This window comes from Meleagris gallopavo, chromosome 3, assembly GCF_000146605.3.
Source record: "Meleagris gallopavo isolate NT-WF06-2002-E0010 breed Aviagen turkey brand Nicholas breeding stock chromosome 3, Turkey_5.1, whole genome shotgun sequence".
NCBI classification, from domain to species: domain Eukaryota; kingdom Metazoa; phylum Chordata; class Aves; order Galliformes; family Phasianidae; genus Meleagris; species Meleagris gallopavo.
The window spans coordinates 3,619,295-3,637,201 of record NC_015013.2 but is presented as its reverse complement, the minus strand read 5'-3'; the positions used below and the strand labels follow the sequence as shown (position 1 = coordinate 3,637,201).

General features: G+C 36.6%; 1 protein-coding gene across 1 annotated transcript in view; it reads left to right on the top strand.

Annotated features, from left to right (window-relative positions):
* ATP9B (ATPase phospholipid transporting 9B (putative)) overlaps positions 1–17,907 on the top strand; it is a 143,000-nt gene that overhangs the window by 117,280 nt on the left and 7,813 nt on the right. Inside the window, 11 exon segments of the mRNA XM_031552722.1 lie at positions 5,974–6,135; positions 7,568–7,660; positions 8,823–8,906; positions 9,661–9,831; positions 10,352–10,450; positions 12,623–12,712; positions 13,200–13,344; positions 13,670–13,734; positions 14,173–14,328; positions 14,476–14,540; positions 15,697–15,805. Of these exon segments, the coding sequence (XP_031408582.1) occupies positions 5,974–6,135; positions 7,568–7,660; positions 8,823–8,906; positions 9,661–9,831; positions 10,352–10,450; positions 12,623–12,712; positions 13,200–13,344; positions 13,670–13,734; positions 14,173–14,328; positions 14,476–14,540; positions 15,697–15,805 (1,239 nt within the window).

The window sequence follows — 17,907 nt, the reverse complement described above, 5'->3', positions numbered from 1 at the left end:
CATCACTTTCCTGACCTTCGAGACCTACAAAGAATAACTACTCCATAGCTTGTCTTGAATATCGATCAGCAGTTTTTTTCACATGATCAAGCTGTATTTTAAGTTAATAATTTTATTTTAATTTTGAACTTTCTCGATGAAAAGTGGTAGACTGAATTTTTACTACCAAATCATTGTTCATAAATATAAACAAAGCAATGCTCATTGGAAACATATTGTTGAGCAGCCCTAAGAGCAACTGTTGGGATTGTTCAAGTGGTGGAGAAACAAAGCTCCCAGCTACTTCCCTGTTATCATACCAATAGTCTTAACTTGAATTGCTACATAATTGTTACTATATTGCCTGCGTGTCCCCTATATGGCAGACTGATTTTGAAAGCAGATCCTATTGTCTAAAATGAACATGCCCTTAATTTACTCTGAAAGGAAGACTGCTTACATGAGAATTCTTTTAAGCAGTGAAACCAACTTAAATTTCCAACCACAGTTCTTCACTCATCCTACAAACTGCTCGCTCATTTATGTCAAAGTCTTTAAAGGCTTTATTTACATTTTTCACCTAAGTGGTCAGGTTCATAGCATGGCTCCACAAAAGCAATGTTGGTACAAATCAGGGGGACCCTGAAACTGCTGAATGAGGTGGAGATAAACAGCTAGCACTAGCTGTAAGGTGGTGGGTCTTTTACTAAAACATATTGCATTAAAAGTAAATATTGCATATTGAAGGTGGCAACTTGTTGATCATAAATTCCCTTAGCAGTACTCTGTAAATACTGAGCTGTTAGTATTTCTGCTAGAGAGCAGCAGCGGTGAGCTTCTCTGCAAGAAAAGGGAAGCCAAAAACTGACAGCACTGCCAGGGGCCTCAGTGCTGAGTTTTGCAGTCCCACAATATCCAAGCGCAGTGAGCAGAGCAGGTCACATAATGGCAGAGACAGCTGAGTGTCTGCATTGCTCTACTTGTCCATGATGGTAAGACACATCTGAATTCAAGCTAGGAAATCATCATAAAGTCAGAACAAGCTCCCAAAGCAATACCCAGCATTAGCCACAGTCAGATAGTTGTGAGAAGAGTGGTGAGGCAGGTCCAGAATCCGCAGCAGAACCAGGTCAGCAGAATAGACAGCCAAGTATGAACACAGTTGCAACATAGCTGCAAAATGACTTTTGCAGCACTGGACATAGCCAAGTGAAAGCCAGGGGGAGTCTCTGTGAAGGCTTCTTACTGTTCCTTTACCACAACCTTTAATAGTAAGTTTGTTCCTATGAAGAAAGGCATACTCAGGTATCACAGAATCACAGAATCACCAAGGTTGGAAAAGACCCACAGGATCACCCAGTCCAACCATCCACCTATCATCAATAGTTCTCACTAAACCATGTCCCTCAACACAAAATCCAAACGTTCCTTGAACACCTCCAGGGTCGATGACTACACCACCTCCCTGGGCAGCCCATTCCAGTGCCTGACCACTCTTTCAGAGAAGCAGCATTTCCTAGCATCCAGCCTAAATCTCCCTTGGCGCAGCTTGAAGCCATTCTCTCTAGTTCTATCACCAGTTACACGAGAGAAGAGGCTGACTCCCAACTCACTTCAACCTCCCTTCAGGTAGAGAGCAATTACTGACAATTTCAGTCTAAATAGGGTTTTAAATATTTTTTTTTCACGGAAGTATGCTGTTATTTGTCTGGACTGATAAAAGATTATATTTCAGTTGAATAAGAATCCAATCTCTATTTTAAGTTACCCAAGATGAGTGGGATTTTTTACTTGTTTCTGTTTGTAAAAAGCATTTTACTCAGATGTAATCTACTTGTAAGTTACTGTATTTGGTTGCTTAGACTAGCTAAGTTCTGGAAAGTCTAGAATTCAAAGGGGCCAGTAGTAAGCTGTGATGATGTGTATCTTCCAGTCCTGACTGGTGTAGTATGAAAAGCAAACAAGAGCATTCTAGGGCATTTTTTGGTCTTGGACCTAGCAGTAACAACCTTTTAGGATGGAACTCGTTAGTGAAGGCCTTCAGGATTTAGTAGTGTTTCTTTATCCAAGTGAATATATCAATTATTCATCAACTGGGACTTCTTCCTGCCATCAGGGTCCCAAGATGACAAGTAACAAGAGGTGGTTATCTTTCACACGGCACAAAAGGACTCAACTGCAATTGCCATAAATAAAAGACAGTTAGACACTTGGGCAATAGCTGGTATTTCCTAGTAATCCAGAGGAGGATGGGGCAGATGTTAACCTGAGTGGGAATGAAAGTCTTCTGAGGTGCAAGCCATTCACCGTCATGGGGACAGGTGAGGAGGATTCAAAGAGGGTCTTGGAGTTGAGCTGAGTAAGGGGCACTCTTGTACCTATTGATTGAATGGCTTAAAACTATTCTACATCGCTCGAGAGAGAAGTTCTCTGTTATTTTTAGGGAGGTATTTCTCTATTTCGTCCTCTTAGTTGAAAATAAAGGTATGACTTCATTTGAATCAGTTAAAAAATGATCATCTGGAATTGGCTTATGACAAAACTAAAGTTGCCAAAATTTTAGTGACCTCTTGGGTCTCATGTTTTCTGAAGTGTTTTCTTGTTTAAAATTGTTGATTAGTATTTGTTTTAGGTGAGTCTAATGGTCTAATTATATAGAATGTCCTGAGCCTTCAGGAATAAAGATTTTTGTTTTGTGCTCCATATGGGGCCTATGAAGTCCCTAACTATTCATTTTCCTTTATTAGGTGATTGTGTTTCATCACTGATGGAATAGGTAACTGCATCTTTGTCATTTAAAAGTCTTGTGTATTTTATATAACTTTCTAGAAACTGCCTAATATGTTTATAAACTGAATTCTTTTAGTTCAGTAGAGGAACAGCTAAGCAAACAGGATGATCATCCCCAAGCCATTGAATTTACATGCAGAGCTGCCAACAAGCTGTAACAAGAGTGCTGCTGAAGTTTCCTTTTGTCTCAGATGTTCCTCAGAGAACTGAGCTGAACACACAGTCATACTCAGAGAAGCTACTTCTACCTACTGGGATGAATGAAACAGGTTAGGGAGACTGCTTCGATCACTAATTGACAGAGTTTCCTTGGGAAGACACTGAATTTTATTTTGGCAATCTGTGCTATGATAATTGAAAAGTTTAGTATTTGGGGCTGTGAACTGAGGCAACTGTTAAGGTCTGGTGGCTTCTAATGGAGAGAGACTGCCTACAGGGCAACTGGGCCCCATCAGTGGGCATAGGATCGGGAAGATCTGAGGTAAGAAACGCTGAACAAGATGTTTCTCAGTACTTTTGTCAGATCTTTATGCAGATGTTTACTACCTTCTTTCCTAATGTGGAAGTGTTACTTGGAGCCTGTCACATCAGAGGTGGGCGACTGTTCCTGCCTGTTGGGTCGCTACCAAGGAGGAAATCACAAGTTAGAGATGATAGAAGTTCTCCGACTCCCCTCATGGGGGGTTCCTCCTGGGAACCCAACATGGTTAATGAGCTGAGGCACAGGCCACAAGTCCGTAACTGGTACACAGGAGACTTGATCCATTTATCTGCACATACTAAGAAATGAATGGTTATCAGCAAATATTTATAATCAGAATTGATGTTTTGTATTTTATCAAAGCAAAATGGTGGCATCTCCAGCTAAGTTTTTTTTACTCATCCTTCCATTGCTTTATCTGACTCCGTCTTGTATGTCAGGTGCTGTAGAAACTACAGCTGCTGTGTTTACATGCCATTCTCAGGGTTCTTGATGTTTGCTGAATTGCAAGACCATTTTAATCTAAGTTTTCAGAAACTTGTTGAATGAGAATGGAATATACGTGTAGAGGGGAAAACGCAAGAAGAGTGTTATCCAAGAATCCTTTTTCTGAACTCTGTACAGAATGATTCATTGTATACATATTTGTGCAGATTGGTAATTTGGATTTCCATGCCATCTGTGAAATAAATCTTTTCAATATTTGCATATTCTAAAATCTGCAGATATTTAATGGCAACACTTGACTGTGTTGTTTGGGATACTGTTAAGGTCTAACTGTGAATTCTGAATGACAGGAGTTAAACTTAATGCATTGCTCTCCAGTTTATTCAGTTACTTTTTAGACAGTTGTTTGAGTCTTGAGAATTACTGGCCATTTCTGCTATGGTACTTGCACTGATCAATTTAAAAGAGAACAAATATGTTCACTAGGCCAGGTATAAGAATCGAAAATGACTGTGCTGCAAAATGCCAGTTCAAATGGTTGGTGAAGCCAAGCATAAGTGAAATATTAAACAGATGTGAGTCACCAAATATAGAACATTTAAGTCCTAGCTGCAAAGGGACACAAATGAGATGATAGGGTATTAGGAGAAAGATGCAATTTACAGGTCAGAATGTAATAGTAACCTTTCACTGTGAAAATTGAAAATTAACCTTGAGAGTATTGGATCATTTACAGCTTATATGGTACTCTTATTGAAGAGGAAAAAACTCTAAAAAGACTTCCTGTGATTTGGGGCTTTAAAAATGGTGCTATTTAAAGTGTGTTCTTTTTCTCTTCTTTAACTGCATCACAGCATATTTTTGTTTGTTGATGCCTACACAGAGAGCACTATTGGGATTTCTTGGGGATTTGTATAACTTATTTTTCCCTATTTTAAATTTTCATTAGAAGCTACATGGTGATTATTGACTCAGTTCAGATGAAATTCTTACTGGGCACGAGTCATCATGTCTTTTGAACTTACCTCAGTATTTTACTACTTGCATGTCTATTATCACTGTGCTTGAGTTTAACAGCAGAAGCAGGTTCCATCAAATAAATGTGAATCTTCATTATAATTACCTTTTTATTCCTTTAAAAACCAGTTTCCTAATTATGATTAACACTTAGAAAAATGAAAAGATAATTGAATATTATTTATTTATTTATTTATTAAGCTGCCCAAAGCAATTTCCTTTAGAATGGGTGAGAAGTATCTGATGTGTTATTTAAAAAATAGCACAGAAGGTAGTAGAAGTTAGATGCTGTGTACTCTACAGCACCAAATTTAATAAATAAATAAATTCAGACTCACTCAGGCATGCATTTAAGATACCATGTAATGGTAGCTAGTAGTGATCATTATACCAGGGCTGCACTTCCCTGCCAATATTCCATTATATTTTCTTGCCGTGCAACAGATGGCAGCAATGGGGCAGTCTGACAAAATGGTATCTGACGTGGAAGTGCATATGAAGAAAAGGTGTATCCTTGAATTCCTCCATGCGGAAAAAAATTGCACCCACTGACATTCACTGGTGCACTGAATGTTTCAGGAGACCAAACAATGGATGTGAGCACGGTGAGGTGATGGGTGCTGCGTTTCAGCAGTGCTGATGCTGAGTGGCCACCTCCACTTGTGCGGGTTTTTACAAGCACAACATGCAGGCTCTTGTTCGTGGATGGTGAAAATGCACAGCTAATGGTGTTGGCTTTGTTGAAAAATACTGTTTTGTAGCTGAGAATTTTTGTCTATCAAATAGTGTTATTGTGCTCTTTGTATCTGTTGTAGTTTCTGTAGAAAAAAATAGGAGGCATTACTTTTGGTGTGACCTACCTATAATGCAGCTTTTCTGGGTTTGTAGAAGGAAATTTTACAAATATGTTCATGGGATGCAGAATTGTAAGTTGGGCTTCTATCCCATTTTATATAGCAACTTAATTTTATTATTGTTCACACAAAAAGTAATAAAATAATGCAAATGTATGAAGTAAGCTAAAGACTTTTAAGATCCTTTCTTTACTGATTACAGATTGCAGTGTCCAAATATACATTCAGTTATAGATCTGAAATAGTTCTCCATCTAATACTCCCAACATCTTCTACTTAGTGCTGTCATGAGTACAAAAGTTTTATTCTGTTTTACTCTAACAGCTCTTCGGCTTTAACTTAATTTATATAACATTATTTAAAAGCGAAAGGTCAATTTCAAGTCCTTTTTTCTTTTCGCTTCAGGTTGCTCTGGTGCAGTGGACAGAGAGTGTTGGTCTTACTCTAGTTAACAGAGATTTGACCTCCATGCAACTGAAGACCCCTGGTGGACACATTCTGACGTACTATATTCTGCAGATATTTCCCTTCACCTCTGAGAGCAAGCGCATGGGAATCATAGTTCGGGTAATTTGGTGGCAGGCGGTTGGTTTTCATTTCTCCAAAGCTATTTTAATGCATGTTTATGTTGATATTTCTTAGTAGAAACTTGACCCTTCGAGGAACACGTTTCACAGGATTTGCAAATGGAAAGCAAACATTAGACTAGACAAGCAATTGTGTGAAGTTCAGGCTGACATGATGTTGCAGAGAGCCTCGTAAAGGACAAACTCTTATCTCACATGGAAACGTTAATTTCAATACTTAAGCTCTGAAGTTGCAATTTACTGTTAAGCCTTCATTTTTAATTCAATTTTCAATTCGCTGCTCTCGTGCAAAACATGTTGCCTCTTCAAGGGGTAAACTAGTGTGGGGAATTTGTTGCAGCAGTAATTCATCTTTCTTTGCTAATACTGCTGCTGCTTTTTCAGGAATGCATACACAGCTAAAACGGCACTGGGTGTGAGTGTAGCAGAAGCATGCTTGTTGTCTGTTAGACGTCCAGGTGGGGACACAGTAATGATTATTAAAACCTCAAATGCAAGGAAGCCACCACACCATGAAAAGGAAGATTTAAACCTCTGCTAATATCAAGACATGCACACGCTGTGTATTTCTGCCTCTCCCTGTCTGAAAGCAGACAGGCAGAACCGTGTCAGACATGGCTGCATGTTTAGATCAGTGCTACATCCTAGTTAACTACCTATCAGACTCATCCCATTCCATATTTGCCAATGGATGACAAACCAAGCATGCCATCAGCCTTGGGCAGGCATACTTCAGACAGCATGTATGTGTCCTCAGGTCTGGAGAGAACTTGGAATGTCTGTGTTTCATTAAATGCAGTTGGCACTATTTAACACTGTTGAACAGTGTGTTAGAGACATGTTCAGAGCTACTATGAGAAGCCTGCAGATCAGGTGAATCTATTATTTCAGCAACAGACCATGCATCACAAACTCCTGATTTAGGTAATACTTGCTTGAGTGTGAATTGTTTGATTAAGTAATGAATGTTTAATCCTTAAAATATCTGCAACATGCATCACACCATTATTTGTTAATTTCCACTTACTTGAAAGATACAGAGCAAACTTTCTGTTTTTAAATTAAGAATGAATGCCACAAAAAAAACCAGATATTTCAGTAGTTAGAGTGGGCATAACAATGACATTTTAAAATTTAGGAAGAACAGGAATGTCATCGATGCTGAGAACCTGATGCATTGACTTCAGTTAGAACTGGTCATCTAATACAGGAAAGCAGGGAACATCTATCTCTGTGGAATCAGAGAAGTCATTGGAAATGTAAACATAAAGTAAAACTTATACAACCCTTTGAAAGTTACTTTATCTTTTATAAGTGATATTCTGTTGACTACTTCAGAAGACAGGTTGTTTGTAGGTAATTTTTTGTTTGTATACACAGATCTTTTTTCTGTTTCTTCTGTAAAATTTTAGGATGAGTCTTCAGGAGAAATTACATTTTACATGAAGGGCGCAGATGTTGCAATGTCCACTATTGTACAGTACAATGATTGGTTAGAAGAAGAGGTAAGAAATAGAAATAAATACATTTTTGACATATATATATATATATATATATAAAAAATCTAACTGAAATATCAAATGTTATTGGAGTAGACTTCAGAGATCCTGAGCTTATGCAATGGCTTTTCAAGTTCAGTTAATCATACACTGAATGAGTTTTAATGGTTCAGAGTTCTTTCATGTTCTTGTATAACACATAGAGAAGAACAAAGGTAGTAGTCATAGCAGAACGTATTCATACTTAACACAAGCAAATTTGTTTTTTATTGACTGATCTTTCACAAGAAATCAAATTATTTCTGAGAAGTATTTTCTTATAAATCTGTTTATCCTGAAATAACCTTTTATAAATTCTGCAGTGAAGTCTGATTATGAATTACGGAATTTAATATGTGATGGAGGTACACTGAAACAGCCTTTTACCATATTTGTTAAATTTAATATCAAATAGCTAGTGACCAAACTTCAAAACTGATTAGTGTTTTTCACTGTGTCATTGTAGTAGGTACCAGCAATCATCTTATTTTGACCCTACATACAGACAATATGTTAATACAATGATTACACCATGTATGTTCATAATGGTATTGGCAATATGAATCAATATCTGCTGCAGGGCAGCTTGATTTATTCAGGGACATGAATAAATTAAACTCCCTGAAGACCTAGCAGAATGTCATAAAAATTACTTTTGGCGATAATGATGCACAATTAATCGTAAAATACTTGTTTAATTTATTTAGCTTTATGAGGTCAAATCAATACATGTTTAGCAATGGACAGCCTTGTTTTTCATTATGACGTGCTATTCCATGGGTATTTTAATCTACAGACCTTTTTCTGACAAGAAGTGCATTTCTCTGAAAACACAAATTTAGCTCTGTTGCATGCTTTAAAAACAGTTTTATTATTAAACTTTCACCTACAAGAATTTTTCTTTAAGGCAGGAAAAAAAATCTAATTGGCTTGCCAGTAGTATACCAGATTGGGGAAAGTGAATATTTTTTATTCTTTTTGTGGTCTCTCCTAACTCATCTACAGTCTAAAGAAACATCAGCTTCTATGCTATAGATAGATAGACGCTGTTAGCGTACGGTTATATAGTGTGAAATACAAGCATACAGCTACACGTTTGCATAATTATTCTATCTTTTGATCTGTTTAGTGTGGTAATATGGCTCGAGAAGGGCTGCGTACTCTGGTTGTTGCCAAGAAGTCACTGACTGAAGAACAGTATCAAGATTTTGAGGTATGGAGAGACAAAATGATCAATATTATTAGCATAGCTGTTGTATTTTGCCTTATTTAGTTACTCCAAGGGGAACATTCCTCTTTTTTATTCTATTAAAAAAGTAAAGAAGATGACTCATATTAAAAATACCAATATTTGAAGTACAGCATGCTATTATAGATCCATCAGTGATTGTTCTGTAGTTAGATGCAGGATACTGTGTCAGTGGATTACATCACTGCATTGTATTTCCCCAAAAGCCAGCATATCTCAGCATTAACTGAGACAGGAGAGGTTTAGGTTGGATATTAGGAGGAAGTCTTTCACCCAGAGGGTGGTGAGGCACTGGAACAGGTTGCCCAAGGAGGTTGTGGATGCTCCATCCCTGGAGGCATTCAAGGCAAGGCTGGATGTGGCTCTGGGCAGCCTGGGCTGCTGGTTGGTGACCCTGCACATAGCAGGGAGTTGGAACCAGTCCTTTTCAACCCAGACCATTCTATGATTCTATGTTAATTCTGTATGTTAGTATGACTAAGCAATCTACTTGTTCTCAAAGATCAGGGCAGTTTATGTTCAGATGCTGTGATGCCTGATTCATACTAGGTCTTCACCCTGGAGATGACTTATCAAAAAAATCTGTAGAATTCTCTTTCAACCTTGTTCTTTATTGAAGGTGTTTAAATACAACCTTTTTTATAACCAATTGATAGAAAAAATGTTTGTTTATTTTTCTGAGTTACAACCAAGTCTAAGTGGTTTTGTGTTTGCACAGAGTCGATATAACCAAGCAAAGTTAAGCATACATGATAGAAACCTGAAAGTTGCTGCTGTTGTAGAGAGTTTGGAGCGGGAAATGGAATTGCTGTGTCTCACTGGAGTAGAAGATCAACTGCAAGCAGATGTTAGGCCAACCCTAGAGATGCTAAGAAATGCTGGAATAAAGGTAATGAATGTGAACTGATGACATACAGATTATCATATACTAACATGAGGGAGAGTATTTTTGGTTTAGTTTTGTGGGGGCTTTTTTGTAAGGTTTTTGTTTTTTTAATTTTTTTACAATACATTATTTATATTTGTGTACATTCAGGTTCATCCAAAGTAAGAAATATGCTAAGTCCTAAGCACATTCAGGATGACAGGGAAAGGCTTTTGTGTTTTCTCTGCAGTTCAGCTACCAGTGGGTTGCCACAGTTTCCCCCTGTCTTCACATAATTGAGACATAAACTTTGTGTGAGGGAAAACAGAATGGAAGCTGTTTAAAGACAAACACTTCTTTTCTTTGTGAGTTACTGCAGTAAAAACCGTCCATTACAGTTAAAAAGTCACACATTGGTATACATTCCCTGGTAGTCTGATCTCATGCAGTGTCAAATGAAGGTTGGAGTGACATGTTTGGTAGATATGACACAGAACAGACACAAAAATATCCAAAAAAATTAACTTATATATTATTTTTGCAGATATGGATGTTAACAGGAGATAAACTGGAGACAGCAACTTGCATTGCAAAAAGTTCTCACTTAGTGTCCAGGACTCAGGATATTCACATTTTTAGACCTGTAAGTATAGGTCCAGCTTTATTGTTGGGTTCTTCAAAACATAGCTAGTACCAGTATTGCTTTATTTGATTTGTATTGGCCACTTGTTAAAAAATTGTGAGGCGTTTTACACTCCACATTTATAACAGTGGATATAGTCAGTCACCTCTTGGGTGGAGAAAAGTCTTTGCAAGATGCTGAGACATCTTGAGGAAGGATTCTAGGAATATGGTTCTAGCTTGTTCTAACATTTCCATTAACAGCACTCTTTAGACTCAAGCAGACTTTCCTTTGAATTAAGCTGTGATGCCACAGTTTGAATCAAAATGAGACAGTTGGAAGTTTTTATCCATTATTATTTTTCTAATAAGTATTGCATTTTATTAGCACACTGCTTAAGATAATTGTTAGAAAAGTAAACTGAATGTCAGTGCCAACTTCACTGAACTCAAACAAAATAAGGATTTTTCCAAACTTTGAAGCTGTGCTAACAGACATAATGTCTGTGTTTGTTCTAAATGAACCACTTGCACCTAAAGAAATAATTGTATGAATATAATTTACATGTAAATGTAGTTTCTTATGAAGCATCAGAATGGCAAATTAGGCCCTGCAGACCACTATTTGCAATTAAATTATTAATGCTTCTGATAAAACTTCAGATCAATTTTTGTTGACCTTTCCACATTGTAACATTACAAATTAAGTCTTCCTGAACAAAATCTATTTAGTTTGAGTCAGATTTTTATTTTCATTACCTTGGCTAATAAGATCAGCATAAAAACTGTGTTAACTTAGAACACACGAAGTTTTAAATTGGTTAGAAAATAGATTAATACAACATTATTTCTGTGGCTATGTTTGTTGCAAAGAAAGAACTAGTGGATTAATTTAAGAAAATACCAAGCACTTTAACACTTTTATTTTACCTACGAATTAGTGAATAAATTATTTACTAATTTGGCTTCCCAAAAAGATGTATTTTTTTCATGCTCTTTTTACTCAGCCTGCTTATTTTGTAATGAAATTAATTGATATATTGTTCTGGAAATATTTACAAAGAAAAAATACCTCCTGTTAGGTGAAAGCTAGAGCTCATCAGTGTGTGCCAAGTGCTGTCATCTCTGTAATGCAGAAAGACTGCAGGGACCAGTGCAACCCTTGGTTCCTAACAATTGGCAGAATAGCAGCTTTCACTGTAGGAAAGGAGGAAAAAAATATCTGGATTGGGCTATATGTATGGGTTGCTTCCAATTACGTGCATTTTAATGTAACCCAAATTTTGTGTGGTGGAGCCCATTCAGAGGATGAAAAGTCTTTGGACTCTGTTTCATTCTATGTAATAATAGGATTAAGACTTGCATATTTTAAATCTTTAGTTAAAGTGCTGACAGATCCAAATTTAGAGGCATAATCTTGTTGTTTTTATTCTGTTTTCTAACTTTGTCGCACATGATAGCTGTAAAAGAAGTTGATAGTTTAATAAAGATAAAAGAAAGAAAGGAAAAAAAACCTCTCTTCAAAATCTGGTTTTACTTTAAATTTTTATGCTTTGTGTTCTAGCTCAAAACTTTCCAAAATCCATTTAGTAACCTTTGAACCATTTGGTTTGAGGGTTTTTTTGCATATTTCACAGCTGGGCCTCTCTGGAACAATAGTCATGAAAAATTAATAAAAAATTAGTCTATAATGTAATTATTTTAAACTGTACCATTCAGTGAGCATTTTTCTGTGTCTCTTAAACTCTGTCTACTTATCCAAACTGAAAGAACTACTAATATGAGCATTTTGCACTATTCTAAGAATATGCTTTACTGGTTTAAAAAGTCTCTGTTTTTGTTTTTTTCTGACTTGGGAACTGTTTCTTTGTTTGGTTTAACCAAGATGGAAAGACTCGGGTCTACTTGAAGATAAAGTATTTTAATTGTAGTGATATTTTAGACCTGATCTACTTCTGTGAGGAGCCAGTTAGGCTGACTACACGCATTTTCCTAGTTTCAAGATTACTTGTTTAGTCCATAAGGATTAGAAACTGCAGCCACACAGGTACTGCATTAGGATAAAACATTTGTTGAAAAACAAAGCCTTTAGGTATGACTTCTCAACACTTGATTTGTTTAAGGAGGTGTGCTTGTTTAGATTTTGTTTGCTCTTAAAAAAAAAAATCTTTTGAGTAAGTGGTTTTTATTAAAGGTTACTACTCGAGGAGAGGCTCACTTAGAACTAAATGCCTTTAGGAGGAAGCATGACTGTGCCTTGGTGATATCTGGGGACTCGCTTGAGGTAAGAGTTTGGTTTCTATCAAATTGTACTTATAGTTCATGAACATAAAATTAATGTGTTCATGAAGTATATTAATGTGTTCATGAAGTACATCGGTGGCTTTGTGCTCTTAAACTTTTTCCAGTATTTGACCATGTTGTAAGAGTCACTACTGTTTTTCACTGAGTAGTGACAGAGTGATACACGTTCAAATGTTGCTGTTTCTCTCTACAGTAACAGAATGAGATGAAACAAATCTCATGGTAGCATGCCATGGTACTGTTTCTTTCTTTGAATCTAGAGCATGTTATCTGTCCAAATGAAATGAATCTCAGTTTAAAGTAATAGATTGCATTTGGAAGAACGCGGCTCTCTCAGGTGTCTCTTACAGAAAGATACCATGCAAGCAAAACCCCATAGAAGAGATCTTTACACTGTGTTTTTGTGTTAGAGCACATGTTGTATTATTTAATCTTTGAAATAAATGTCCACGTATTTTCTCCCTTAGGTTTGTCTGAAATATTATGAGCATGAATTTGTAGAGTTGGCTTGCCAGTGTCCCGCCGTAGTGTGCTGCCGATGTTCTCCCACCCAAAAAGCCCATATTGTCAAACTCTTACAGCATCACACTGGAAAACGCACATGTGCAATAGGTAACTGTTGACACTGTCTTCCTTTGCAGTAGTTAAATCTGTAATAAATCTACATAGTAGATGGCACCTTTGAGAAAGAATTCAAGCAAAACTGAAAAGACTTCTTTATCAACCACCAAGTAGTTCAAGTAGTTACGTAAATGTAGAAGAAAATACCAGGAGAAAGTGTGTTTTTCTTTGGTCCTCCTCAGGGAAATGTCTTGAAATCATTAATCCATAGGTTATCTGTGAGAATGTAAAGCTACAGTAGGGAGTTTTTAAAACATTGTGAAGGTCAAGAGAGTAAAACCTCTGAAGAGCTGAATATTGCAGTGACATTTTTCAGGTGATGGAGGAAATGATGTCAGCATGATCCAAGCAGCTGACTGCGGGATTGGAATTGAAGGCAAGGTAATGTTACTAGTTTCATTGTCAAGTATAACGTGATTCTTAGGTGGTAGTAAATTGAACATTTTGAATTAAAGTATACTGTAAGATGATAGAAAATGCTTATTCTTTGAACCAGTAAGTTCTCTGCTTCTATGTTCTCTGTTTTTTCTTTTTAAATACATAAAGCAAGAAAAGCAGAAAATACTAGTTATCTCTGTGAATCTATTAATTTATCCGAAAGAAGCAAGCTAAGCCATTAAACACACTTGTTATAGAACTGTATTGCTTTTATAACACGCACCAAAATCCTGTCTTCTGTGTCATGTAGCAGAATTGATTTCTGAAGCAATAGCAGCAAAGTTTGTAATTTGTAAAATGAATTATGATTTAGAATTTTGAATTTTGAAGCATATTTTCTACACAGGGTTTTATACTTTGAATATTTTTGTTTTGTTCTAGGAGGGAAAACAAGCCTCCCTAGCAGCTGACTTTTCTATCACACAGTTCAAACACATAGGTAGGCTGCTGATGGTACATGGTCGAAACAGTTACAAAAGATCAGCAGCACTTGGTCAATTTGTCATGCACCGAGGCCTTATTATTTCAACTATGCAGGTATTTAAAACTTTGTTTTCTGAACAGTTACAATCACTGCATCTCTTTGAAATGTCAAAAAATCCTATGTAGTATTCTTTTTTCCTTATTGTAATGCTTCATGTATAGAATTCTATTAAATATGTAATTATTTTCTTTTTTTGTTAGGCTGTGTTTTCATCAGTCTTCTACTTTGCATCTGTTCCCTTGTACCAAGGTTTCCTGATGGTAGGGTAAGTTCACACCAACAGTTACAATATCTATCAATAATTACATCCAGCTGACTTTTTAAACAGCATCCTATAGTTGGTGTCTGCCTCATTTTTTAGACATTTATCATTGGTATGCTAACAAGACTTGGAATGAGCCTATAAAAAAAAACTCAAACTAGTTTGGACGTGCAGTTATGTCCACTATATGAGGTGGGAAAGTTCTCTGAAGACAGAAAACTGCATAGCTTTAGAAGAAGATATCATATAGTACTTTTGATGTTCAGAGCTAAAACAATAGAGGAAATCTGACAAACCAATTTCAGCTGTTATACAACTTGCAAGACAAGCCTCAGTGACCGTTAACAAATTCATTTGTTAAAAAATGGAGCTGAAGCTACTATGAAATTTCTTCTGAAAGCTCATTAAGTAAGTTCAGTACATTAGTTTTCTTTCTGAATCATGTATGTAGAATTAGGAGCACACTGATCCTTTTGCAAAAGCTTCTTTAGAGATACACTTCCCAGAATCATTCAGATGAGATATATGCTATATTCATGTTTGTCCTTTTTCTCTCCCCCTTATGTCCTAAAAGCTTCTTTTTATACTTCTTGTTTTACTTTATTTAAACAGTAATAAATCGTAGCCAAATCAAGGTCTGTTTTCACCAAACACTGCAGAGGCAAACTGTAAACTTCTCCAAAATGCTTATAAATAGTTATGCTAAGTCCTTCTGAGAGTGCACAACTAATGTATGCATAAAATCCAAAGCCACTTTCTTAGCTGTAAGACTTTGGTTCATCCTCCTGCTTTACTGTGATGTCAGAAAAACAGCACTTGTTTTTCTTTAGTTTTCATGCCATCTTCTGTTGATGAATTCAAATGCAAGGTCTTTGAACTTGTTATCAAAATGCAGAAGCACAGTGTAACAGACAATAAATTTGGGGTGATATATGCATGGGAAAAAGACTTTTTTTTTTCTTTTGACATATAAAGTCTCTTCTCACAAATGGCAGCTCTCAGAATCCCAAGACCAGGTTATATTTGTGAAGCTGCATTGGTAAGCTGTCTCAGTGATAATCAGTTTAACTTCACTCACATTAAAACAGTAGTTGAATGCAGTAGATTCGTTTAAAATCATATGACACAAAAATGCTAGTTTGTGCTTTCCTCTCCATAGGTATGCAACCATATATACTATGTTTCCAGTCTTCTCTCTGGTGTTGGATCAGGATGTGAAGCCAGAAATGGCATTGCTGTATCCAGAACTTTATAAGGATCTCACAAAGGTATGAATGTTCTCAGTGCTAAAATACAAAGAACTGTTGAAGTTGCTGGTGTGAAAAACTCTGAATTCTTAGAATCATTTTTGCAAGGTATTCCATGCAAGATAAATGCGTAACTAATGTAATGCAGGCTTCTGTGCTACAAAAGTAATCCATGGTCCCAGATGTTCCACTAGGTTTTGTTAACAGATCTCTAAGTCACCAGACTTTGGACTGAAATAATTCAGTCATAAAGGTATACTGATAGAAAATTTGCTCTTAGTCTGACCTTAGGAGCTCTGATAGGGAGCTTTTCGTGGTTATTTTTCCACAGCTCCTTCCCTTTTAACTAAGAGATTTAATTTATGGATTAATTTTTCCCATCTTCTGAAAATTATTACTGATCTCTCCTAAAGCTGACTTTCTTTAAATAATGGATATTAATGATTGAAATGTCTTCGCTGAATCATCTGTAGTTACTGCTTACTACAAGAAAGACATAGATGCTCTGGAGCTTGTTCAGAGAAGGGCAATGAAGCCAGTGAGGGAATTGGAGCATCAGTCTTATGAGGAGTGACTGAGGGAACTGAGCCAATTGTTTAGTCCAGAGAAGAGGAAGCTCTGAGGAGACCTTATTTCCCTCAACAACTACCTGAAAGGAGATTGTGGTGAGACAAGGGTCAGCCTCTTCTCTCAGGTAACTAGCAATATAACAAGAGGGAATGGTCTCAAGTTGCAGCAGGGGAGATTCAGATTGGATATTAGGAAGAACTGATGCTCTGAAAGAATGTTCAGGCACTGGAATGGGCTGCTGGGGAGGTGGTGAAGTCTCTGTCCTTGGAGGTATTCAGGAAAGGTGTAGTACATCTGTAATACTAAGGAGCATGGTTTAGTGGGCAGCATTGGTGGTAAGTGGACAGTTGAGTTGGATGATCTTAGAGATCTTTTCCAAACTTAATGATTCTGTGATTCAGAATCATTAAAACTTTCAGTTTTCTTATATACATCTGCAAATAATAGAAGGGTGTTGTTTCTTTATCTGCAAATACGGATTAAATCACAAGACTGTTTTCTTAAGTTTTTTTTTCTGAAAAGTACTCCAGCTCCATCTTAAACTGTTTGCCAGAAGTGTTATGATGCAAGGCAGAAGCAAGAAGAAAGGTGTTCTAAGGACAGTGTATTCTTCAAAGACATATCTAAGATTTCAAAAGTAGACTGCAGTCATAGAGTTGACACTGCAAATCCTTTGTCATTTGAATTGTATTAAATTACCTATTCACTATTTTAGTCTATGACAATTTTTTCTTTTCTATTTGGAGATCTCTTCTTTAGTATCTTTTAAGTTTCTTTGAGATCACAGATTTTATCTCCAGAAGGTGTATCTCTCAGTTCCTATGGGTAGTTGTAAGCTAGTCTGTGAAAACCTGCTAATGGGATTTTTCTGTTTCAAAAGATAGAAAGAAGTTAACCTGTACTCTGAAACTGACCAGGATGTGTAGTACATGATTGCAGACTTAAGATTTTTCAAGCTTAAATCACAGTTCTAGGAGATAATGATTTACTGGCTTTCCCAGCTTATACTGTACCTCTGTGAATGTTAATGTAGAACACAAATTATTTTTAGAAAATAATAATTAAAAAAATGAAAATGTGGAGCAACTAGGAAGTACGTTAATGGTTCAGTATATTCCAAGCAGAAGATGATCAGTGAATGATGATGGATGAATAGACAAGAAGTGCTTTACAGGTGCTATTTGACTTTACTATTATAAGGTAATCTTACTGTGTGTGTTTATTGGAACAGCTTACAATCATGCTGTCCTAGTTGTGACACTAGGGAGCGTACTTGTTTCTGCACGTTACTTTGCAAATTCTGTATTATAAATACAGATCTCTACCAATGCTATTCAGCTGACGTTACTCAAGTGCATATTGACATAAACTAGAATTGTATTCCTAGGAATTGGTTTCTTCTCTAGGATATGCTGATGGTGAAAGAGCTTTCAGGATATTAAGATTAAAATATGCTTGCACAACTCATTGACAGACTCTCTATTGCAAGAACAAGCGAAAATTAGCAAGGTTCAGAGATGGATGTGGCCAAATACCACAGGGGAAGCAGTGAT